Raw genomic sequence first — 25515 nt, 5'->3', positions numbered from 1 at the left:
AACAAAAGACCCCAAATTGCTAAAGCAATCCTGACAAAAAAGAACAAAGCTGGAGGTATCACAATCCCTGACTTCAAAACACACTACAAAGCTACAGTAATCAAAACAGCATGTGACTGGTACAAAAACAGGTGCACACATCAATGGAACAGAATTAAAAGCCCAGAAATAAAACCACACATCTATGCACAGTTAATCTTTGACAAAGGAGCTGAGGGCATATAATGGAGAAAAGAAAGTCTTTTCAACAAATGGTGCTGGAAAAACTGGAAAGCCACAAGTAAAAGAATGAAAATTGACCATTCTTTTTCACCATTCACCAAAATAAACTCAAAATGGATTAAAGACCTAAAGGTAAGACCTGAAACCATAAGCCTTCTAGAAGAAAATATAGGCAGTACACTCTTTGACATCAGTATTAAAAGGATCTTTTCGGACACCATGTCTTCTCAGACAAGGGAAACAACAGAAAGAATAAACAAATGGGACCTCATCAAACTAAAGAGCTTCTTGAAGGCAAGGAAAACAGGATTGAAACAAAAAAACAACCCACTAATTGGGAAAAAATATTTACAAGTCATATATGTAACAAAGGGTTAATGTCCATAATATATAAAGAACTCACACAACTCAACAATAAAAACTCAAACAACCCGATCAAAAAATGGGCAGAGGAGATGAACAGACATTTCTCCAAAGAAGATATACGGATGGCCAATAGGCACATGAAAAGATGTTCATCATCGCTGATCATCAGGGAAATGCAAATCAAAACTACACTAAGATATCACCTTACACCCGTTAGAATGGCAAAAATAACCAAAATAAAAAGTAACAAGTGTTGGAGAGGTTGTGGAGAAAAAGGATCCCTCATACACTGCTGGTGGGAGTGCAAACTGGTGCAGCCACTATGGAAAACAGTATGGAGATTTCTCAAAAAATTAAAAATAGAAATACCATATGACCCAGCCATCCCACTACTGGGTATCTATCCAAAGAACTTGAAGTCAGCAATTCCAAAAGCCCCTGCACCCCTATGTTCATTGCAGCATTATTTACAATAGCCAAGACGTGGAAGCAACCTAAGTGCCCATCAACTGATGATTGGATAAAGAAGATATGGTGCATATATATACAATGGAATATTACTCAGCCATAAAAAGAATAATATCATCCCATTCACAACAACATGGATGGACCTCGAGGGAATTATGTTAAGCGAAATAAGCCAGATAGAGAAGAGCAATCTCTGTATGACTCCACTCATATGAGGAATTTAAATATATGGACAAAGAGAACCGATTAGTGGCTACCAGGGGAAAGGGGGTTTGGGGGGGGTGGGCACAAAGGGTGAAGCGGTGCACCTACAACACGACTGACAAACAATAATGTACAACTGAAATTTCACAAGATTGTAAACTATCATAAACTCAATAAGAAAAAATTTAAAAAAGAAGGAAAAAAAGTTACCAAATAAACCATGGCACACCATCGATTCTAAGACAAGTCTCAAATTCAGAGATGACAAAACATAAAAATCATGTCTCTTAAAATTGATGAAATGCAGAAATCACACAGGTATGGAACTTACTGAGTAGAAAAGTACAGGAAGAGGCAGAATTCTTTTGATTCTTAGGAAGTGTAAGTGGGATACTTCCGCTCCATTGTCCAAAATCAAATTGATATTCTACAAGGCAAAAAGCGGTCTACTCACCCTTCAGCATCAGGGTCTAAAATGACAGCCAGCTCTGTTAACACAAGTCCTGCCAAATAATGCTGTTGGCGGAAAGGCACAGACAATTCAAACATATTTGCAATCTTCTGGTCTTGTACATTTGTGGAAAACCCAGAACTCTGTTTGGGAGTGAGGCAGAACAAAACTATAACAGCTGTGCAACAAAACACCCTACAAACAGCATTACCACAAATGGAATGTGAGCATTATCTGAAAGTGAGAGGAACTTTGCTCTGGGTAATTTATTTTGCATTACTATTATTAACAGTGGAGAAAGTAACTGCTCTTACTTTTGGTACAGGAAACTACAATGCAATAACACTTTTAATTATTTTCAATTTCTTTTTTCTCATATTGAAACTTTCCCCTCTTTTTCCTTTATGCTTTTAGCCACTTAATGTTTCAATATCATACTCTAAAGGGAAAGCAACTAAATCCAAATGATGTCTTATGCACTCGCTGCTGAGCACAAGAGAAACAACCATAGTCAAGGCTAAGGATTTCCAGAGAAATTCCAAATACTGGTAAAATTGTTTTTCAGAGAAAATACTATCTCTAGAAAATTACTATCATTTTGTGGTCCACTCACTGAGTTTTTAAAGAAGTTTTTTAACACTGAAAAACTGTATCCCCCAAGAAATAGTTCAAGAAAAGAGTGTCCTTAACTTTATCTCTTCTGATCCATATTCGAGACCACTCCTGTGAGCGGTCTTAGAAGAACAATAGATTTCAGACTTCTCTATGGAGAAGTCATCTTTCTAACAAGCATATAAAATTCTTCTTGGCTCCCCCAAAAGAGTAATGTCTCTTGTCATCTATTACAATCCAAAAATTATGTAGTTAGATGAGAAAGTGAGGAACAGGATAATGGAAGAAATTCTATAAATTTCTTGGCTGAATGAGATATTCAGCAGGGGGTTGAGTGTAAACAAATATGTTTCATTAAAGATTTCAGAAACTGTACCTATGATTAATTTGTCCTTGACTGTGCAGCCACATCTTTGGCACAGGATGGTGAAGAAAGCAAAAGACTAGCCTCAACCATTACAGGAAGAAGTGTGTGCTAGCCAGGTAAGAGTATGTGGACACAGGCTGATCCATAAGATTTTTTGCAAAGGTAAAACGAAAAGTCGTGGGTGCTCTCTCAAGTTTTCTAATCTTTCTAAGTGAAGTTTGAGATTTTCTTTTATTAAGCACTTAAGATTGATCTAGCCTAGGAAATTACATCCAGGAATTAAATATCTCAAAAATAAAATTAAGAAGAGTTAAGATCAACTTTGACTTTAGACATTAAGAGCTTAAGAAGTAGCCTGCTTGCCTCAGGAGTTACATAGCAGAAAGAATGTTTCACTATGAGGGGAAATCCAGACTTCTCTGTCACTAAAACCACAAAATTCCTTAATCTCAATCTGTATGATATGACACACAGTTAGTGCCACAATAACCCTTTTTCATCTTTAGAGAAACTGCTAGCTGTCAAGTGTCACCCAGTGAAAATGTATAAACATTCATCTAGTTTCCTTTGGGTTCTCTGGGTACAAGAGAGGAAGGCAGGGCTTCATAAGGCCTTGAAGTTTGACTTCCTTTTCTGCTGAATTATGCATCATCCCCCTTCCTTTCACAGGTATTGATTTCTAATAGACATCTTGTACCCCAAACTCAGTCTGTGTCTTCTTCAAAAAAACTCGTGAAAGTGTCTAAATAAGTGAGTTTATCTATGTGAATTCACTCACATGTGCACAAATCTGTAAGAGAAGTACAACATAATGGTTAAGAACTTGGGTTCTAGAATAAAGCCAACATGTGCCTTGGTTCAAAGCCTAGCTCCTGCCAATTTTTTCTGTGTGACCTTGGGTAAGTTACTGACCTTTCTGTGTTTCAGTTTTTTCATCTATAAAATGGAGATAGTAACAGAACTTACCTCCTAGAGTTGCTCTTAGGATTAAATGACTCACATTCACAAAGCACTTAGTACAGAGCCTATCACACAGTTATTACTGAACATTGTCACCTATAATTTCCTCCAGTGTTTAGAATGCTTTTTCACAAATATGGACTTTAAGAATATTTTTTCACACACTTTGTATACCTGCGAGGTTGCAGAAGAAACAGAAGGTGATGGTGATGCAGGTGGAGTAAGCAGGCTGCAGGGTAAGTTTAATGTAACATAATGCTCATGGCTGCAGATGATTCGCAGAAAATCCAGCCTCAAGGACACCAGGACACTTGGATTTGGTAATGAATAAAGCTTTGAAGACACCTTGTAACCATCGCAGAAACAAGAGAACATCAATTGAATACATCATTTCTCTAATACCAACACTGGAGTGACGGATTAAAGAATTAAACAGTACTCAGTGGGCAGTTTTGGGTTTTGTGATTTAACTAACAGTATCAGCTTTTTCCAAAGTTACTCCTAAAATTAAAAATTGGAACTACAAGATTTACTGCATAAATCCACTGACTAGGCTAAAGGCCACATTCTTATATAGATCTTCCTCAGCTTACGACCAGGCTACATCCCAATAAACCCGTCATAAATTGAAAATACCCTAAGTTAAAAAAGCATTTAATACACCTAACTTACTGAACATCCTAGTTTAGCCTAGTCTACCTTAAATGTGCTCAGAACACTTACATTAGCCTGCAGCTGGGCAAAATCATTAAGACAGAGCCTATTTTATAATAAAGTATTGAAAATCTCATGTAATTGATTGAATACTGTACTGAAAGTGAAAAACAGACTGGTTGTTTGAGTACAGAATGGTTCTAGGCATATCAGTTATTTACCCTCACAACTGCATGGCTGACTGAGAGCTGCGGCTTGCTGCCACTGCCCAGCATCACAAGAGTGACACCACATACCACTAGCCTGGGAAAAGATCAAAATTCAAAGCACAATTTCTACTGAATGTGCATTGCTTTCACACCATCATAAAGTCGAAAAATCCTAAGTCGGGGACCATCTGTATTTCCAATACAGCTTTAATAATTCCACTTCTCAAAGATGCACTTTATGAAGGAAAAGTATGCCAAAATAACCTCATAAAAGAAATTACTCACTCTTTTTACAGCATCTTGCGCTAACCTGTATTTATAACTGTCTATTTTCCCAGCTAAGCCGTAAGCTACTTAAAGAGACATGTATAAACTGACTTAACAGCTTTTGCATCCCTAGGGTCCAGTTCAATGTCTGGCAAATGTAGGAGGTCAATGCTAGAAGAATAAAGACAGGACAGGTTTTGGGAGCAATAGTACACAAAATTTTGGGGACAAAGTGAAAATAATACATACTGTTACAAATATTTGCAATTGGGTCAGTGCCCATGTGTAGTTTTAACTTTTCTGCCTAATAAAAGAAACATACAATAAAGAAATCCAATAGAACAGACCTTCAAAATTCTAAATATTAGACTGCCCAATAGCATTCTTAACCAACAGTTTCCAAAAACTAATCTGTGGACCAGCTGGGAAGTGCTTTACAAGCACTGTGTCCCACACTCCCCCACTATCTCCAGGATTCAAACTCTTCAATAATGCTGGATGGGACCCAGTGATCTGTGTATTTTTAAAGCTCCTTTAAAAGGAAATTCTAGAATGATTATACAGCTTACTACCCAACTGGCCTATCAGGACCAATAACTAACGTTTTCCAAAAGGCAGGTTTCATTAATCAGTTGATAAAAATTTTAAAACAAAATCAGCTGTTTATGGAAAAGTTCCAAGATGCTTTTAGTTTAGTAAAAGCAAGATAATGAATGACATTCGGGGCTTGGGTAAACATCTGTCCATGATTTTAAACTCTACAATGGCTAGGGCTGTGTCAGAAGAATACATAGCAAAACACAGCTGCTTTAAACATTACTCAAGACACAAAAAGTTCAGTTAGCTGCTCATTCAGTATAAATATTACTCTTGCACGGCATCTCAGGGCTGCTTTACATTTAGACTGCTAACTTAATGGTGTACTCCCGAATGGGCTTAAAGAGTCATGAGTGGACCAGTATAACCCAAGGGAAAAGCTAGCTGCACTGATATCAGCTTGCTATAGTCCTGTGTCCTGATAAAATAAATGAAATTTATTTTTGCCTTACTAATAAAAATATGCTGTTTAAAAAAACACAACAGTATATGAATGTATTCTAGAAGGTCTCTTAGCTCCAGCCCGAAAAAGAGCAAACACAGTATTTAAATTATTGGATTACCAATTATCACTAATTATGTATTACCTGTTTATAGCAGGTCTTTATAAGGACAAAGACAAACCCTCTATCCATAACAGACAATAGATCATTGAGAAAGAATGCAAGGCTTGTGTTAAGTCTCTCAACCATTTCTGTGTCCTGGGAAACAGAACAAAAAGCAATAACAAATAAAAGTATGATAGTTTAATGTGAGCTTGAAAGACAGGTTTAATTAAAAAATAAGTTATCATTACCTTCTGAAATCGTGAAACTATATCACTAGCAATTGTGCTGACTAGAGCAGCAATGTCATCCATGAAACGTTCTGGAAAACGACTTTTCCTTGGTGCATCAAGTTTATCATTAAAGTATAAATGGTGCACCATGCTCTTTACCTGAAAAAATAAATAAGCTATTAATCTAATTTCTTATGCATGTAATTAACAGTTATAGCAACTCTGAACATTAGGGCTATTTTTTCAATATACCATATGATTTAATAGACGGCTGAAATACTTTTAGCTCCTCAAATATTTTGAAAAAGTTCCTGCAACATTTTATATATTCCAAAGAAATATCAAACATAATACAACTCAATCACTGCATCACTTTCATAAAATTATCCTGGCTATCAATAGGAAAAAAATTGTGTATATCAACAGAAAAATATTTCACCCTTTAAAATAGTTTTAAATTAAATCTTTCCAAGACTCAACAATTTTGCCACTCCATATCCCCTAAACCATAAGCTTTGAGAGGTCAGAAACCTTGACTTCACTGTAATGTCTTCAGCATCTAGCAACATATGGTGGGTGTATATTAAATACTGGTAACAAAATCTTAATAAGAAAATATTAGGAAAAATTAACAAAGCGATTTAAGTTTACAAAATGCTTTTGGATATAGATTCTTATCACAACAATATGGTAAATTTAAATTCAGGGAAATTGAAGCCAAGGTCCTACAGTTAGTTAAATAGCAGAGCCAACTCTTAAACTGCAGCTTTTTGACTATTTCATATGTAAGAAATCTGAACATACATATAAGACTATGAAAAAATAAGTCAAAATTATAATTTGATCTTATATTAACAGCACATGAATTACGAATTTGGTGTTTATTCTCTAGGGAAAAAAATAAGTTGCCTATCACTTTACATATGATACCTGACTTTATTTATTTATTTATTTGTAGATTAGTAAACCTCTAGAAGAAATGTCTTCTTATCCCCAGTACAGGTAACATCCAATGCTGAGAAGGATCCTACAACATACTCTGGAAGCTCCTTTGTTTCTTTTCTTCTTTTTTTTGTTTTCTTTTTCTTCCTTTGTTTCTTATGTATTTTTTTATGCACTTATTTTTTGGAAGAAAAAGTTTCAATCATTTCAGATTTCTAGAGGCCAAAGAGGAAGGTCCCTAGTGCCAGAATGCCTGAGTAAGATTCAGAGTTCTGCCACCTACAAGCTGTGTATACTGAGACAAGTTACTTAACCTCTCTGTGCCTCTACAACACATAGCCCATAGGGCAGTGCTACCACACTGTACACACTTGATAAACGTTTGCTGCTCCCGTATATATATGCGTTCATGTGTGTATAAATATTTATTAAAATAATTCATTCATTTTTAATATCATTTATTGAGTTAAGCCAAAAAAATTTTTTTATTGGCTGTAACTGGCATTTACCTAAGAGCTTTCTAACCATAAAAGCAGTGGTTATCTATAAAGCTCTTTTTATCTATTTCTAGTATGAAATCTACAGTGCTGCCATTATACATCAGCATGTTCAGACTAAGAAAGAATATATCACAGGTGTCCTTTAAAAAGACAGCTAGCTTTTGCAACCATCTCTAAAATACAGTTAAAGTGAGCTTTATAATTCCACCTAAATTGTGCTGAGCATCCACAGTGTTTATTTAGAGATGTAACGTGTAATTTTGTCTTGGAGGCACATGTAAAACTATTAAGATGGGCAATCAAAAAAGATTTCTAGCATTAAATAATGAGCTAACACAAAATTGTTCACTAAAGAAAACAGTACTAAAGGATGTGCTTAGTTTGCTCACCATTAACTCAAAAAAGAACCAAGCTTGTTGCAAAGCTGATTCCCGAACACTGCCACTGCAAACAACCCACTGCAAGGCCAGCTCTTCGTGAAAAAGCTATTCAGAAGTAAATTCAAAGTTATTATCAAAGGCATATCTGCTAAGAACACAAACCAAATAAGAATGCAGCTACAAATGAAGATATAATGAGAATAAGCAAAATAAGGCATGTGAACCATTCAATGATGCAGTGAGGACACCCATTAACGAAACGGCTATTTATACATGTAAGACAGTGGCATGTTGAACAGCTGAAAAAATTACATGTTATCTTGCAGTAAAATGTAATTTTAAAAGGACAGGTGAGAAATAGCCTCCTAAATTGTACTTGCAAACAGAAACGAGACCAAAAACTCACAGTTACAAATAAAACCTTGTGTCTTAAATATATATTTCAACATTTGCAAATACATATGCTGGTTTTTAGAACTTTGCTGGTACAATTTAGGAAATACTTTAAAAAATTTAAACTTTGATATAAGCCATTAATTTTCAAGTTTTCAGGTATTTAAAGTCTTTTTATAAAAATAGCAGAAATTTCCTGCCTTATAATGGATATGCATACAAAGCATTTGCAAAGTAGTGTATACTAATATGAAAAAGGACTAACAAAACTGTGCATAAGGGAAGCAAATCAACATATCTTACTAAGAGTGATAATTTTTCTAACTCATCTTCCTTTCCCTGGAAATTTAAAACAAAACAGAAACAGTTACAGAAACAGAATTAAGAGTTGATACATTTTTTGGTACTAAATTTTGATGATCGAATTTGAATTCACTAAACTCTAAAAACAGTCAATCCCAAAGATGTAAACATTATAATAATGGAAAAGAGCCTACACTGAAGAGGGATGCCCCCAAAGGCATCACACAAGTGGTGCTTGTTCAAATGCATTTTCAAACACAAGGCAGTAACTGTAGCCTCTCTTACGTGTCACGTAAAGAAATCTGACATCTATTTAACTGTGAGAACTGTTTTCCCCCTATATGGATTGTCTTTTTATGAATCTACCTTTTTAGTTGGTAAGCGTCCCGTTAATGTTTGTAAGAAACTTGAAGTCTCTGTGTGCGAAGACATACGGTTACAACTTCGATCCTGAGCCTATGGGGTGGAGATGAATGAATGATGAAAGAACATTAACGTCCGCTACGGATGACTCTGCAGCTCAAGGATTAATACAACTTTTTAAAGAGAGTTTTATTGTGGTTTCAACAACTATCTATTTTATTGTTCATCTCATTTTCACCATTTTAAGCTGCTTTAATGACAATGCATTAAAAGTGTCAAAATGGCTTCTACATATTTTTAGTCTTTAAAAAGACGAGTATTTTAATGATTATATAAATTCAGAGTGCTGCAAAGAATGAAACTTTTATCTGTGTGATCATTACACGTGCACATATCTAGTAAGAAAATGTAAAACATAAAAATATACTTCTCACTGATCTCAGACCAACAAAAGAAATCAAAAATTTTATATTCAATAAAGAAAACTAAAAGTTTAGAATGGTCTCTTTCACTTTTCACTATTATCAAAAATTACTATTCTGGTTTGCCATATACTATATCAAATATAAACCAGTTATAATATTCAACATGGACTTAAATTTTTTCTTCAAGAACAAGAGCATTTTCCTCCAAAGCCAATATACAGATGAGAAGTATATTTTGAGGTACCATGCAGTATTAGCTATCAAGCAACTAGACTTAAGTAAGCAAAATCTAGTTCAACTAAGTTACAACAAATTTCATACTTTGCAACACAGTACAAATTAAAATGGATTTTTGCCTCTGGTATTTAATCTCACAGCATGAGGATCACAGACTGTTCACATTTAATTTTAGCTTATTAGCAATATTTCTAGTTAGTGATTTTGAAAAAAATGACAAGATAGTAAATGCTAAACGAAAATGATACAACAGCTATACTTTAAACAAAAAGAAAATGGAAAACTGTCAGGTTTTTTCCGCACAAAAATTTTAAAATTGCTACTGAAGATGTGCTAGCCCTAAAGCAGACGCTGCCATCAAAGCCGTCAACTGCAGAGCAGCAGGCACCAAATATCGACAGGGTGTGTAAGGGGGGAAGGAGACAGGAAATAGCAAAGGAGAGAATTACTGGTGAAATCGGTGGTATTCATGCATGGCAGTTGGAAAATGTGCTAAATAAACAAAAATACACACTTTTTAATGATTAAAAAGCAAGCCACTGAAATCACAGTATATACTAAAAAGTAATGTTCTAAAGGGAAACATCAGCAGCCAATAAAGAAACCTCTAATATAAACACCACCTGTGTTGACTCTGCACTTGGACTGGGGTTGGATCCCCATGGGGCAGCTTTTGGACCACCAGTGTTAACCCAGGAATTGGAGCGATCTAAACCCTAAGCATATAATAGAAAGCAGTTGGAAAGGAAAGAAATATTACATGTGGCATGCTATAAATTATTCTTAAAGAAATCCAGACTTTCCAATGCAAACATGTTTTTAATTAGTATTGTTAAAGCAACCAAAATTTTTAAGCACCTAAAAAGTATTAGTTCACCAAAATTATCTTATTACATAATTTTTAAAAAATCACAGAGCATTAAGTATAGCATTTAAAGGTAATTTCTCTTTATGTGAAGGGATCACCCCATCTTGAAGTACCAACAACTAAAGTTCCCACAGCACTGTCCCCCAAACTGCCTTTAAAGATGATATGAGTCGGCAACAGATAATTTCCTCTGAATCTAACTAGGGTTTAAAAGACAAAATGAAAGAAAAACATTCCCTTCTTGTGTAAAAGACTTTAGTTTCATTCCATCTGTCACGGACTGAAAGTTCTGTGCAGTAATACTCCATAATTCTATTTGACCTTGCCTCCTCTGTCATTTTCTTTCAGGGACCAATAGGAGAAATTAAGCAAAAAATTAAGAAAAAAGAAAGATGGCTAATATTTGCTCCTTCCTAAAAATGATCTGTGGATTTGCCGTTGTGCTCCGTTTTATTGCGCTTGTTATAATTAAACATAATGGGCTACTATTTTATATAAATATTATTAGGAAAAACATTATGCTGGGGCTTTTTATAGGAGTTATATCTTCATGATCACTATCATTAAAGTTAATTTAATATGCTACTAATGTGTATGACCAGGAGTGAATTATGTCCTTCTCTGAAAGAGGTATTATCATCCCAGGTGTAGGGAACTGGGGCTTTACTTCAATTCCTTAAACCTGACTGATCAATAGAATCAATTGCGAAGTTTATGAAATTCAGGTTCTGGGCCTGACCCTCAGAAATGCTCACTCCGCAATCTGGGCTGGAGCCTGGGAATCTCCAAGAGAACTGGAGTAAGTTAGTAGGGATTTTTAGAGGACTGCTAGAGTAATAACAAAGACAAGCAGACTAAAAATATTAGGGCACAAGTATGGACCCAAACCAGAAAGCACCCAAGGACAGGGAAAAGAAAGAGAGAGTAGTAACAAGGGTAACCAAGTCTGTGTAGACAGTAGTATCACCCGGAAGGTGAAGCACTACCACTGCCGATGTGCAGGGACCCCTCTAAACAATCACAGAACAATCTGGGGGAAGGAGGCCTGTGCATCAACAGTATGGGGAGGGGAGGAGGGGAGAAGGAGATGAGAGTAGGGAAGGGGGGCAGGGAAAAGGGAAGGAGACAGGGGAAAGGGGAAGGGAAGAGGGAAAGACAAACTGCTAACTCTTAAAGCCTTAGGTTTAGGGAGAATATTTCCCCTTCTTTTTTCCTTACTATCTTTCAAAAAATACTGAGAGGGTGAAATGATGAAACAATAATCACCCAGTTCCCCTTATTTTTGACACTGAATGTAAAGATGAGAGTGAAAGTTCAAGTCCAGGTTCTACTGCTTACTAACTGTAAAATCTAAGGTGAGTTACCTAATCTCTTTTTCCGTTTCTTAGTTACAAAATAGAAATAATGACAGTATCTCCCTCACACTGTAAAGATCAAATTAAATAATGGAAGTAAACTGCTACTAGGTACAATGCCTCAAATATAGTAAACTATCAAAAAATAGTTTTAACAAAAACTTTACATATGTGTTTTTTAATGCTTCCTTGCAAAGTAAATTAGACAATATTAAAATACTAGTAAAATTATGTAATCAGATTTGTTTAAAATAAAATACCTGCATTCTCAGAACCCCATTATATTATTTCAAATCAAAGCAAATCAGCACACGATGTTTTTCATACATTAGAACAAAATTTTTCACGAGTCTCCCAAATTATGTTTCCACTGTATAAACATAAAGTTCTGCCTGCCATTTTCAGTTTTTATAATCACTACTTATCTTGCAAAAATAACAAAACATAAGCATCTGATTTCTGCAAAATTACATTTGTGTTCTTCTCTCTACCATATTTTCACAAAAAGAATAACAATAACTTTGCTGTACTCTTAAATTCACTTTTTAACTCTTTGCTTAATAATTTCTTTTCAGACTAAGGCATAGGCTAATCAGTAATGCGAGAATAAATAATAAATCTCTTTGTGCTACTAATTATATATCCACAATACTGAGGCTCTCAATAGTTATAATTATATCAAGTTAAAGCTAACTATTTAAAGAAAACCGGTAGTAAACTATTTTATAAAGCAAATAATTTCCGTAACTTAAGTATTATAAAGCTAAGAATTGTATCAAATAGCCCTTAGTTAAGCAAATTCATCACTGATATTTACTAATTTAATTACTAAGTTTACTGATCTCCAACTAACAGAGAACAGATTAACCAAATGGGTGCACATACGCATGAAAAGGAGTTTTATTTGTGCCAAATCTCTGCGACATTATTATTTTGTCCCTTAGATATAAATAGTCTCCTTCCTCAAGCAAGGCCCATCTTGTACATGACTTGACATCAACACTCATGTTATAATACAAAGATTTGGCTTTATATCCAGAAGTGCTCAGCACAGTGCCTAGCACACAGTAACCTCTCAGTGTTTGAAAAATAAATGAAAAAATAGGAGATGAAACATTAGAAAGAAACTATATATCAACATAAAATTGCACTGGCATTTGATTACAAGCAAAACATTCAAACCTGATATAACCATACATTTACATGATTGAATGTTAAAAGAATATTGCTAGGACAAAAAACAGATTAGTTTTGGCAAAATAATTATGAAGACAGTCTCTCAAATAAGGTTCTACAGCCACTAGAGTAACAAATACCTGTTGATATAAGTATTCTCAAATGTTAGGAGTTCTGCATTTTATATTATGGAACAAAGACTAACCAAAACTTTCATAAAGCCAAATCTCTTAAGATGTTTAAATATCTAATTAATCCTGATAGGAAGAGGACAAACAAAAGCATAATTCAATTTTTTAAAAAGTAGTTTATTCTTGCTATGGATACCCACTGTTTACTAACACTCCTTCACTGAGCACCTTCAATATGCTGGACATCATTGGTGCTTTGGATACATCTGTAAACAAACCCCTGGCCTCACGGAGCTTATACTCCGATAAAGGGAGACAAACACTAAAAACCGAACATAAGAAGTAACTAATTTATACACTGCATTAAAAGGTAGTAAATGTCATGAGATGAACAGCATAAGGCGATCAGAAGTCCCAGGACAAGGCTGAGGAGAAAGAGGTTCTGGTTATACCTTTAATTAAGGTAGTCAAAGTGGACCTCATCGAGAAGATGGTCCTCCGAGCAAAGACTTAAAGGAAGTGAAGGAGTTAGTCCTAGGAGGATCTTGCTCAAAGAAACAAGATAATTTAACCATTTTTCACATGATGGAGTATCAGACAGACAAAAGTGAGTTATGCTACTGGTCATCCTGGATAAATTTTTGAATTCAGCAGATTTTCGTGAGCAGAGTGCACAAGCCAGTTTGTAATAGCAAGAATATTTTAATAGAAACATGAAACACGTATGGTTTACTTATAGGAATGTATGTGTTGCTTATTACTAACTCAAAGATATTTTAAAACTAAGAATAAATTAAAACAATTGGAAATTTCTCATTTGATCATAAACTGAAAACCAAATTTATAGATGCATATCTTCAGTTTACCTTACTGCCAATGATTGACCGTACTTCATCATCTGGCGATGTGGGAGTCCCAGATATATCTGGATTACTATTACTCAGGCTTCGAGAACGATTTAAATTAAGGCTTGCAGGTCTCACAGCAGATCTAGCCATTGTGGCATAATGCACTGATCCTCCCAAACCCCCAGGACCTAGGGTTGAATACAAAACAACACATAATTAAACAAAGAAAATTAGTCAGGAAGAGATCTGAAAAAAACTTTGCTACTTACAAAATTCCACAAAGATCATGAAGTGCTTTTATTTCGAAATGAATAATACTATAAACAAGAAAGAAACACTCAAGGCCTAATGATAGCTACACTAAGATATTCTATTTTACAGTAGTTGGCAAAACCATATGAATCATAAATAAAACCAATACCTCCTCAATGTTTCTATGATTATATATTACATGTGCACTGAAAAACAAAAGCAGTAGGAAACACACACACATTACCTTCACTTAGATATGGGTGAATCGAGGACCCAAAATGCTCCAGCTGATGTCTTCCTTTTTTCCCACCCCTCCTGCTCTGCCCCTTGACACACAGTCACTAGAGGGAGACCCAATTTACTGTCAACATCTCTTAAGTGAGACTATGCTTTATTTCTCTATCTTCATCAGTAACAACTGAACTGTAACCAAATGGCATCTTTAGGATATACATAAATATATGTATACTAAAGATAATTCTCCTAAGAGCCCAGGTTATATAAAAAAGCAAAGAATCACTTTTTGTCTAAAATCAAGCCAGATATCATCATTCAACCATGTTCTATGTACCACATTTATCTCCAATTGTATCCACATTTTTCTCCATTTTTCTTAAAGAAATCTTACTGAGTGTCTTATTCACAAATGACACACACCTGTAAACTAATTAACTTATATATTCTTTCAGGTCAGCATGTAAAAAAGATATTTGGCAAAATCTGTGAAATTCTAATAGCGTACTGAATGAAAAAGTAAATGGAGGAGCATTATACACAGTCCACAAGCACTTACATACTCAGAGGCTCAAGTGCTATAGATTTAAAACATCAAGATAGGAAATTATAAACCAGAATACGAGTTATTTGCTTCTCTTTTTGCAATTAAGAAATAAAATGAGCTAAAATTTAGCATCAGATTACTATTGTGCCTAGTCTTCATAATGAATGTCATTTATCACCATTATTAATATTAATGTTGCCAATAGCTGGAAAAGGGTGCTTAGCATTACCACTAGTGATGAATGATGACTCATACAGACAAATATGTGAGCAGGTTGAAAGGTATGCACAACATAATTACCAAGTAACTGAACAACTAAAGAGTTATTCAAACTAAGACATCGCCCCCCACCACCACCATTACCACTAGAACCACTAATGTCATAGAAAAAGCAAGTAACTTTGGACTCTAGTATTCAGAAAGGCTATATTATTTTGTTGAACATGAAGAGATCAGAACGCTTCTAGAGAATAATCTTTTATATTAGTGTAGGTTTCACAGGGTTTCCAGGGAACTACTGAGCCACTGTATTTCTTCTTTAATGTCCAATAGCACTCTGAATGACAAATATAACATTTGATTTATTTTACAGAATGATAAAATGCTTCCAGAGACGGAAAAAATTATTTTCAAGGTTCATTTCCAAGAATTAATTCAACCAAGTTCTCTCTAATTTCAATTAAAGGAAGCTGTATACTTAATGACACTTTAAAATGTAACCTATTTATCCTTTTAATTCCAGCACTTAGCACAGTCCATGCTTTTAGCAGGCATCCAATAAATGTCTACATTGAATGAAAGCATCACACTTTGGACTACAAGATTGTTTTAATCCTGCCATGAACATATAATCTATGCAAGACAGTTTCACAGTAAAAAGAACAAAATACCTGGTGATGGTGAATTTGGGTAAGTATTTGGTAGGCGGAAAACATAATAGATATATGATGCAAGAAGGCTGTTCCTGCCATGCTGGTCATGATTTCCTTCCAAGTTTTTGTGAAGCCGATTTATAATTGATGCCATGGCTTCAAAAGATGCTTGACCTAGATTAACTTTTAAGAAGGAGAAAAATATTTTTGCATTAAAATTTTTATTTTTCATTTATTTATTATTATTAGCATATATATATATTTTTGGTGAGGAAGATTGTCCCTGAGCTAACATCTGTGCCAACCTTCCTCCATTTCACTTCTAGGATGCCACCATAGCATGGCTTCATGAGTGGTGTGTAGGTCCACACCCAGGATCCAAACCCACGAATCCCAGGTCGCCATAGTAGAGCATGTGAACCTAACCATTATGCCACCCAACCAGTGCCTACATTAACTTTTCTAGACTGTAAGTTTCAAAAACATCAATGTTTAATCATCGCTATATGTATTAAGTATAGTGATAATACACATTAAGTATATAAAGGTGATATTTGATATTCATTTTAATGACATCTTGTATTAGCTGAATCAGAAACACTTTTCTAAGCAAAACGAAGAAAAACTCATTTTACTAATTTAACATGAAAATTGTATGAGTCTGCTTCATCAAAAAACAAAAACATCACCCAACAGGTACCCATTATTTTATAAAACAATTCAAAGCACATGATAAAAAAAAAAAGGAAATCGATCTTGTGTATCACCTTTAAGAAGTAACTTCTCATTTTAAAGATGACTCTGAAAATCTAAATAGTGTATAATGAGCATGTTACTTTTATTTAAAAAAATAAAAACATTAACAATAAAAGTGGATTATTAAAAATTTATCAACTTAATAAGAAAAGAGTATAAGCAAACTGACTGAAACGAGTGAATTTGTAAAAGAATTAGAAGGAAAAAAGCTATGAAAATAGGCTGAGGTAAGACAGTATAGCATTTTAAATTACCAGGCTTAGCAATACCTAGCCATTCAAGTTAGTACATAACACGAATTTTGCAAAAGTTGGAAAATTTTGGTAGCACACTGAATAAATGGGTAAACCAAATAGCCATTTTGAACATTAGAGTCTCAGAGTCTGTGATTTATTTAATCGAGACAGGAAATTATGAAAAGTTAATGAGGCCAATTAAGTTCTCCTACAAGTGGAATAATCAGATCAAGTGGTCATTTAGGAAGATTAATCTATATATACTGAGCTAGAAGGGAAAGAGACTGGAAACAGAGAAACCTCAGTGGGGTTTAGCAATTCTACCTGTCTTCCTGGTTAATGTCTTTTCCTTTTCCTCATAGTAGCTATTCCAAATCATCAAAATCCTTCTCAAAACTCAGGTCCACCTTACTCCCTTCTCAGCAAATCTTGCCTTCTTTCTCACAGAAGAAATTTATAAAGCACGAAAGTCCTCAAGTTTTTACTACAAATTTATCTGAATGTGGAACCATTTTATCTCCTTCCAAAGTCAGCAGCATTCCTCTCCAGGTAAGAAGGATCTGCCCTCCTTCGCTCCTGTCCTGCAGGCCTGCTTCAACAGTCAAACTCTCTTGTACCTCCACATCTTATGTCTTTCTCCCTCCTCGACCCAGTTTCTCAAAGCATGTAAGCATGCTCAAATCTCCCCCTTCTTATGCCCTAATCAACCCTGCTTCCTCTTCTAACTTAATTTCTTTAAAAAGTAGTATATGTTCTGTATGTTCCTTTCATGATCTCGATGATTACTTAACTCTCTGTAATCTGGTTTTCACTTTCACTATTTGCTTAAAGCTACTGTTAATTTCACCAGAGGACACTTCTTAAGGATAGCAGATAAGAGTGGGCCTCTGAGGTCAGTTGCTAAGGATCACTGGAATCCTTAGGCAAAATTTTTAAGCATTATGTTCATCACTTGACTCATTCTTTTTGCTTGGTGAAATGGTGGTAATAATGATACCTACACAGGGAGCTGTTGTGAGGTATTCATATGTCAATATCAATAATGCACACAGCACTACTCCTGTCCATAGTATGTGCCACGCAAGTGTTATTAATTTACTTATACAATCTGCAACAATGAACAATGCTAACTTTTTAAAAATCTTCTCCTATGCTTCTGTAACAGCATTCCCTACACTATCTGTTCAATACCACTTAAACCACCTTCTCTTTTCCCATCCACCATCACCTGTCTTTTATCAGGGCCTCATCATTTTTTGTATGAAATTCTGCAAGATTCCTAATTTGTCTCCTTGCCTCCAGATTTTCCCAATTTTAACCCATCTCAACATAACAGAGTCATCTTTATAAAAGTCAAACTGGGTCACATTACTTCCCTAATAAAGACCAGATCTTTCAAAGGTGATTAATTCCTAACAGAATAAGAGCCCCAATTACTGAAGCGTCATAGAAGACCCTACTTCATCTCCCCCACCACCAATATCATCTCTAACCACCAACTCTCCAACTTATAACCAATTACTTACAATTCCCCCAAAATTCCCAAGTTCATTTATCTATCTGTGTACTATACGCATGCTGTTTTCATCTCCCTGAGCTAAGTATTTACCTGTCAGACTCCTACTCACCTTTAAATGCTCAACCCAAGAATTACCTCTACTTACAAGTCTCCCCTAAAGAAAATCCCAGGGAGTGGAATACTCCTTTCCTTTGTGCCATCACTTAACACAAAATTTCTATAACTGGTTAGCTGAAATTTCTTACAAGCACAACTACTTTGCAGGATTTGGGTGGAAGCTGTTGCCAAAAGTGGAGGAATAAATCTTGGGAAAAGGTTGGGAAACAGGAATACCCCTCCTTCCAGAACAACACAAAAGAAAAGACAATTTCGAGATTTTGAGTAAATGAAGGAAAGAAGAGCTATATTAAACAGAGGACAGCAGCTGAATGAAAATGTAGACTAGGTCCATCATACGTCGTGTAAAATGCAACAGAGTTATCTGTTTGCCTGTTTACCTAACTAGTTTGTCAGAGCCTTAAAAATCAGAAACCATGCCTTGGACAGTGCCTATCAGTGTCTGGTACATAGTAAGTGCTTAATAAACATTTGGTGAGTGAATAAATTAATTTGTTTCTAGAATTTGTGAAGTCTATATGGCACATTTTATAAAAACAAACAAAAGAAATATCATTTTCTAACACTAGAAACAAGTAAATAACAACCCCCCCCCCCCCAAATCAAACACAGTCCTTATAGACAGCAAATAGGAATTATGGTTCTATCTCTACAAAAGTTAGAAATGTCAAATTATAAATTTTATGATTTCCCAAACAAAGGAAATTACCTATTTGGCCAGCAATGACAGGAGGTCTAACAACTAAAAGTATTAATTTATCAAGTAGAAGATGAAGAAATCGGACTACTGGTTCCAACTGAGATGAATTCAATGCTGAAATACTGCTCTTCAATTCATTTTCTAAGTTATTTTCCATGATTCGCATGTCTCCAATTCGGACCGGGAACATGTGCTCATCCAGAGCATTGACCAGAGCAAAAAACTTGTCAAGATAAGGATCCTAAAACAAAGAATGAACAAAAGCACTAAATAATTATAACTCTGTAAGTTCTCCAAAGTATGGACCACTAATATAATCTCTCATATTAACTTACAATACAAAAAACTACATAAGTATATACAAACATTGTTTCCAATTAAACAGTACAGCCATTCTCATTTATTATTGTAAAATAGCCATTTCAAATGCTATTGATTACTCAAGAACTCTATGGGTACTAATTAAGGATTGTTTTTTCCAGTGTGAGTGTGCCTTATTGTTTTAGAGCTCCTTTACTGTGGCAGGTTTGTTAGTAACCTACCTGTGTGCCTACTACTCATTCATTACCTCTCAGCTCCATCCAGATCCACCATCTTTGCCACGTTTTGTAATACTGGAGCTAGACTCTTCAAACTACATTTCTCCTTTGTCAGCTGGCTTGTGGTTAGGCTCTGACAACAGTGGGTACGGGAAGCAGTCTGCTAGGCTTGAGGAGTTGGAAGGTTCTTTCATTCTCCCTGTTTGTTTTCTTGCTGGCGGCTAGCAGATGTGGATGCTGTGGTTCAGAGGTGAGAGGAATGGGTGGCACTGTTCACCATAGCAATGGTGGCTCTCGGAATTCCACCGCAGGCGTCCTCCACCAAGTGTCCTCAGTACCACAGCAGGGCAGGCAATGTGCTTCTGCATCAGTGGCATCACCTCCTCAGAGTCTGATTCTCAGCCTTCAGGATTCTCCTCTGGGTTTCTAAGTTTCTTACCACTTTCTGCAATTGCTGTCTTGTTACAATCATAGAATTCTCTTTTACCTCGTACAGTAGTGAATCACCTCTAACCTAGTTAACAATTATTCATATATAAATTCTTTCCATTCAAATCACTGGCAGTTCCTGTCTCCTGCCTGCTATCATTTAACCTCTTTCTATATTAACAGGATTGCAGTCTCAATGAAAGCAGTCCCAGGGTAGACACTTGTTCTCCCAGCCTGTTTTATACCTAGAGACCACCATGTGCTACAGTTCTGACCAAGGAGATCTGAGCAGAAGTCTGGGAAGACTTTTACTTAGTTAACAAGGAAAATAAACTTTAAGAAAAGGTAGTAATGCTGAACAACTTCACATTTATAATATGGTTCCAATTTGATATTATGTATTTAAATGAATAAAAAATAACTATGGAGTTCCAACTATATTGCAAGGTCCCTGAAGGGAAGGCTCTTTTCTTGAGAGGTAACAATATCTCTAGCCTCATGGAGTTTACAGTCTAATGGTGGGAAAAACCAACAAACAAACGCATATGTATGCATGTATATGTACATACATACACACACACACACACACACACACAGAAAGAGAGCAAGAGAAAGTGCAGCTGCAAGCGAGTGCAAGCAAGAGTGAGAAGCAGAAATAAGAGAAGGGTAAGACGATAGAGTGAGGCACTCAGAATGAAGAAGAAACCTTAACAGAGAGAAGTCCATGAATGTCAGGAGGACAAACATTCCAGCTAGAGGAAGAGCACAGTATAAAGTCTTTGAGGAGATTCTGGCATATTCCAGAAACATAGGAAAGAATATGGAGTAGATGATCCCTAAGAACTCTTTCCATTTGAAATACTTGAGCCTATGAGAAATAAAATGAGCTGGATGATGGTTTTTCAACTCCAATTATTCTGTTATGGACTAGAACTATATGGGGGAAAAAAATCACTTAATTGTTCAAAATGAAGTCACTGACATTTTAAAAAGCAAAATGTTTGCTTTTGTTGACATTAAATGAAATTTTGTTGATTTCTTTAAAAAAACTTGTAAATCTACATATTTTTAATTAACATGTAGTCCTCTAAGTCTTATAGCAGATAACAAAACTTAACTTAAGTACTAGACAATATGCTCAAATCATTCAAGTAAAATTCGATCATAAAAATTATTAAAATCACTTACTTGTGTGTGGATAGATGAAACGGCAACAACTTCAACATTAAAAACACCTTTGTGATTATCTACCCATTTCATGCCAGGTAGAGGAACCTATGAAATATTAAATATAAAGATCACAGATGCTGACACTGATTATGAATTCTGAAAACAAACAAAAAAATTACAGTATCTCCATGAGAAAAAATACTGTGGAAATATATTTTTATGCACAGTAAATATATGTAAAACTTTATTTTGTTCTTTTTACAAAATCAATGTTTCCTACGAGAGAATTAAAAAGTTCAAGGAGGGGCTGGCCTGGTGGTGTAGTGGTCAAGTTTGCACACTCTGCTTCAGGAGCCTGGGAGGTTTGCAGGCCCAGATCCCGGGCATGGACCTAGCACCACTTGTCAGTGGCCAGGCTGTGGTGGCATCTCACGTAAAATAGAGGAAGACTGGCACAGATATTAGCTCAGTGACAATCTTCCTCAAGCACAAAGAGGAAGAATGTCAACAGATGCCAGCTCAGGGCCAATCTTCCTCTCACACTCACACACACATACACACACACACACACACACGCGCGCGCAAAGGCACAAAAAACATACACTCAAAATTCTATCTTCCCAGGGATATACCCCTTTATATCATTCCAAATCTTCCTCTATGCACAAATATTTTTATATACACCATTACATAAGCGGTATCAAACATTATTTTGAAACCTGTTTTCACATATTACATTGTGAATCTCTCTTCATGTCAATAAATTCACATCTACAATGTCATTTTAATGATTTATAATATTCTATTTTCTTTATTTTAAACACTCCTATTATGTTTTAGTTGGGCTTCAAAATATTCACAAGCAAAGTAAGCCTATGTTTTAAGGATTAGAAACCATTTGTTTCTGATGTAAATTGCTCGGAATGTTAATTAAAATCATACCATAAAAATTATTTTTAAGAGAGTACATCAATTCCCTCTATTCCTCCTGCTAAGTACAGCTAAAAACCCTGAACACGTACATAAAATAAACACACAGACTCTGAGAGGCAGAGAGAAGACTGCGGCAGGCAAGGGCCTCAGGATGCAAGGAATTATAAGGCAGTGTTTCCTGGGTTTTATTTTGGCCTCGTACATCCTGGACTAGGTGCTAGAGAAGGCATCAACCCAGAAATGCCAAAAGGAGCAGACCAAAAAAGCTCCAAGAAAAGCCTGCTTTCTCTAGCCAAAGGCAAGAAGTGTCCTACTCTGGCCCGACACAAAGAAACAAATGGCAGCCCCACCCCACCTCCATAGGCTGAGTGGGGAGCGTAGGTGTCCACCTTCAGCTGGCTGTAACATGGTGTCCCAACCTCACCCCACCCCCCACACACTGAGTGCTATCAGAGAAGACGGAGACGGGTGCCAGTCCCAGCCCAGAGGTAACAAGTACCCACCAACTGTGGTGTCAGTGGAGGTCAAACGGGGAGAGCAATGAGGTGCCCCTCCCGCTCCCAGTCGGGAGGTGTCAGTAGGGGCCTAGTGGGGAGCCTGAAACCCCACCTCCACCCAATAATAAGCACCCCCCAACCTAACCCCCCTGTTAAAAATCTAACGATAACTAGGTAAGAAATGCAGTATCTCTACTGAAGTAAATAATACAAGTTTTGAAACATTTTTGAAAAAAGAAAAGCTGGGGGGCTGGCCCCGTGGCCGAGCGGTTGAGTTCACATGCTCCGCTGCAGGCGGCCCAGTGTTTCGTCAGTTCGAATCCTGGGCGCGGTCGTGGCACTGCTCATCAAGCCACGCTGAGGCAGCGTCCCACATGCCACAACTAGAAGGACCCACAACGAAGAATATACAACTATGTACCAGGGGGGCTTTTGGGAGAAAAAGGAAAAAAATAAAATCTTTAAAAAAAAAAAGAAAAAAAAAGAAAAGCTGGTAAATTGAAACTACTCAAAGCAAAAAACAGTACTAGCTCTTTCAACCCAAAACATTTTTTTTCAGCTCGAAAAAAAGAGATACACAAATAAAATGTGAACACACACTTCTTTAAAAACAGAGGTTCTCAAAGTCCAATCTGAGGATCAGCACTTGTTAGAAATGTAAACACTCGAGCCCCAGCCCAAACTACTGCACCAGAGCCTAGGACAAGGCTCCAGCACTGGCACCACGGCAGGCTCCCAAGGCAGGCATGCTGTCTTAAAACAGCGGAACGGCAGTGTAGCAACAGGGATGGCCTGATAGCCACAACACCTCTTCAGCACTCTTCATGTGCAAGGCACCACTCCAAATGCTCTACATACTACTGCACCATTTACTCATCAACACAACCCTTTATCATAGGCATTAATTATTCTCCTCAATTTACAGATGAGAAAATTCAGGCACAGAGAGTGTCTTAGTCAGTTTGAGTTGCCATAACAAGATATCATACACTGGGCAGCTTAACGAACAGAAATTTATATGCTCAGTCTGGAGACCAGAAGTCCACAAATCAAGGTGCAACATGGTCAGTTTCTGGTGAGGCCCTCTTCCCAGCTTCCAGATGTCCACCCTCTCACTGTATCCTCACATGACTGAGAGAAAGCTCTCTGGTGTGTCTTCTCATAAGAGCACTAACCCCATCATGAGGCTCCATCCTCATGATCTCATCTACACCTAATTACCTCCCAAAGGTTCCATCTCCAACTACAATCACAACTGAGGCTAGGGCTTCAACATTTGAGTTTTGGGAGACACAATTCAGTCCACAGCAGAGAGATTAAGAAACTGACTCGAGGTCACACAACTAATTAGTGGTGGAGACAGGGGTGAAATCCTGGAAATAATGCTATACTGCCTTTTAAAAGTAAGTGAAATTTTAAAAAATACACAAACAACAACAACAAATTTTCACAATCCCACACCCCCTTGAGAGCAAACTTTGCTAAATTTGGTGTATATTTTCTAAACTATTTCCCACACAATTACAGATGAATAGCTACCTACTGAGTTTAATGGTTGTTACTATATTGTTAGTTTTTATGTTTTTATTATAAATGTCCTATTGGAATATTTAAATCTATATCATTCCTCTTAACTACAGCACCATTGTATGAATGTACAAAAATTTAACTAAACATTACACTCTTGGTTGATAGCCAGGTAATTTCCATTTTTTTATTTTCTGCTAATACGAATAATCCTGTAATTTTTTCTATTCCATCCATTCAACAAATATTTACTGAAGTCTCTACATAGCTTTCTAGGTACTGGGGTTTCGTGGTAAACATAAGATTTGCTCTCAAATGCTCTCTCAACCATTTCTTGTAGAGAAAAACAAGTCAATAAGATAATTTCAGATAGTAATAAATATTAAGTAAATAAAATTGGATTAAAAATGATGGAGAGTATCAGGCATGTCAAGGAGGGAAGGGTTGAAAATTCATGGAGTGAGGAAAGAGCTCTCTGAGGAGGTGCTATTTTATATACAATTCAGATCATGAAAAGAATCCGGCTATATGTTGGCGGCCGGCCCCGTGACCGAGCGGTTAAGTTCTCGTGCTCCACTGTGGCAGCCCAGGGTTTTGCTGGTTCGGATCCTGGGCGCGGACATGGCACCACTCATCAGGCCACAGTTAGGCGGTGTCCCACATGCCACAAGTAGAAGGGCCCACAACTAAAATATACAACTATGTACTGGGGGGATTTGGGGAGAAAAATGCAGGAAGAAAAAAAAAGAAGATTGGCAACAGTTGTTAGCTCAGGTGCCAATCTTAAAAAAAAAAAAAAAAAGAATCCAACTATGTGAAGATCAGGAAGAAGAACAAAGAGAAAATTCAAAGGCCTAGAGGCAGGAAAAATTTGGAAGAAGCTGCAAGTACGGAGAGTGCAGTGATGGTAGAAAATGACTCTGGAGAGGTGAAAGAGCTCAGATCATCCAGAGATTTGTAGGTCATGGGAAAAAAATCGGGATTATATTTTAAGTACAATGAAATGCCAGAGGAATATTTTATTTTGATCATAAAGAAACACTAAATCTTGGTAAAATAATGCTGAATGAAAAAAGAAAGTCACAGAAGATTATATACAGCATAATAACTT

At 36.2% G+C, this 25515-nt stretch overlaps 1 protein-coding gene across 24 annotated transcripts in view; it reads right to left on the bottom strand.

Moving 5' to 3' along the window:
* The window catches only part of DOCK7 (dedicator of cytokinesis 7), a 211200-nt gene that overhangs the window by 79919 nt on the left and 105766 nt on the right, over positions 1-25515 (bottom strand). For 11 of the 24 annotated variants that reach the window (XR_011439391.1, XR_011439392.1, XR_011439393.1 and 8 more), the window contains exons 19-29: positions 21466-21552; positions 19319-19550; positions 16000-16164; positions 14095-14264; positions 10322-10414; positions 9040-9129; positions 7987-8082; positions 6174-6314; positions 5965-6078; positions 3825-3995; positions 1715-1854 (exon numbers count right to left, since the gene is read on the bottom strand). Coding sequence is in view for 18 of the 24 variants with exons in the window: in XM_023642006.2 (XP_023497774.1) it covers positions 1715-1854; positions 3825-3995; positions 5965-6078; positions 6174-6314; positions 7987-8082; positions 9040-9129; positions 10322-10414; positions 14095-14264; positions 16000-16164; positions 19319-19550; positions 21466-21552 (1499 nt within the window). In the remaining 6 variants the exon portion in view is untranslated. The remainder of the gene's footprint in view (positions 1-1714; positions 1855-3824; positions 3996-5964; positions 6079-6173; positions 6315-7986; positions 8083-9039; positions 9130-10321; positions 10415-14094; positions 14265-15999; positions 16165-19318; positions 19551-21465; positions 21553-25515) is intronic. The other 13 variants (XR_011439396.1, XM_070268987.1, XM_070268988.1 and 10 more) reach the window with 2 other exon arrangements.

The sequence above is a fragment of the Equus caballus genome, chromosome 5, assembly GCF_041296265.1.
Source record: "Equus caballus isolate H_3958 breed thoroughbred chromosome 5, TB-T2T, whole genome shotgun sequence".
Lineage (NCBI taxonomy): Eukaryota > Metazoa > Chordata > Mammalia > Perissodactyla > Equidae > Equus > Equus caballus.
This window is presented reverse-complemented; position numbering and strand designations above follow the sequence as displayed.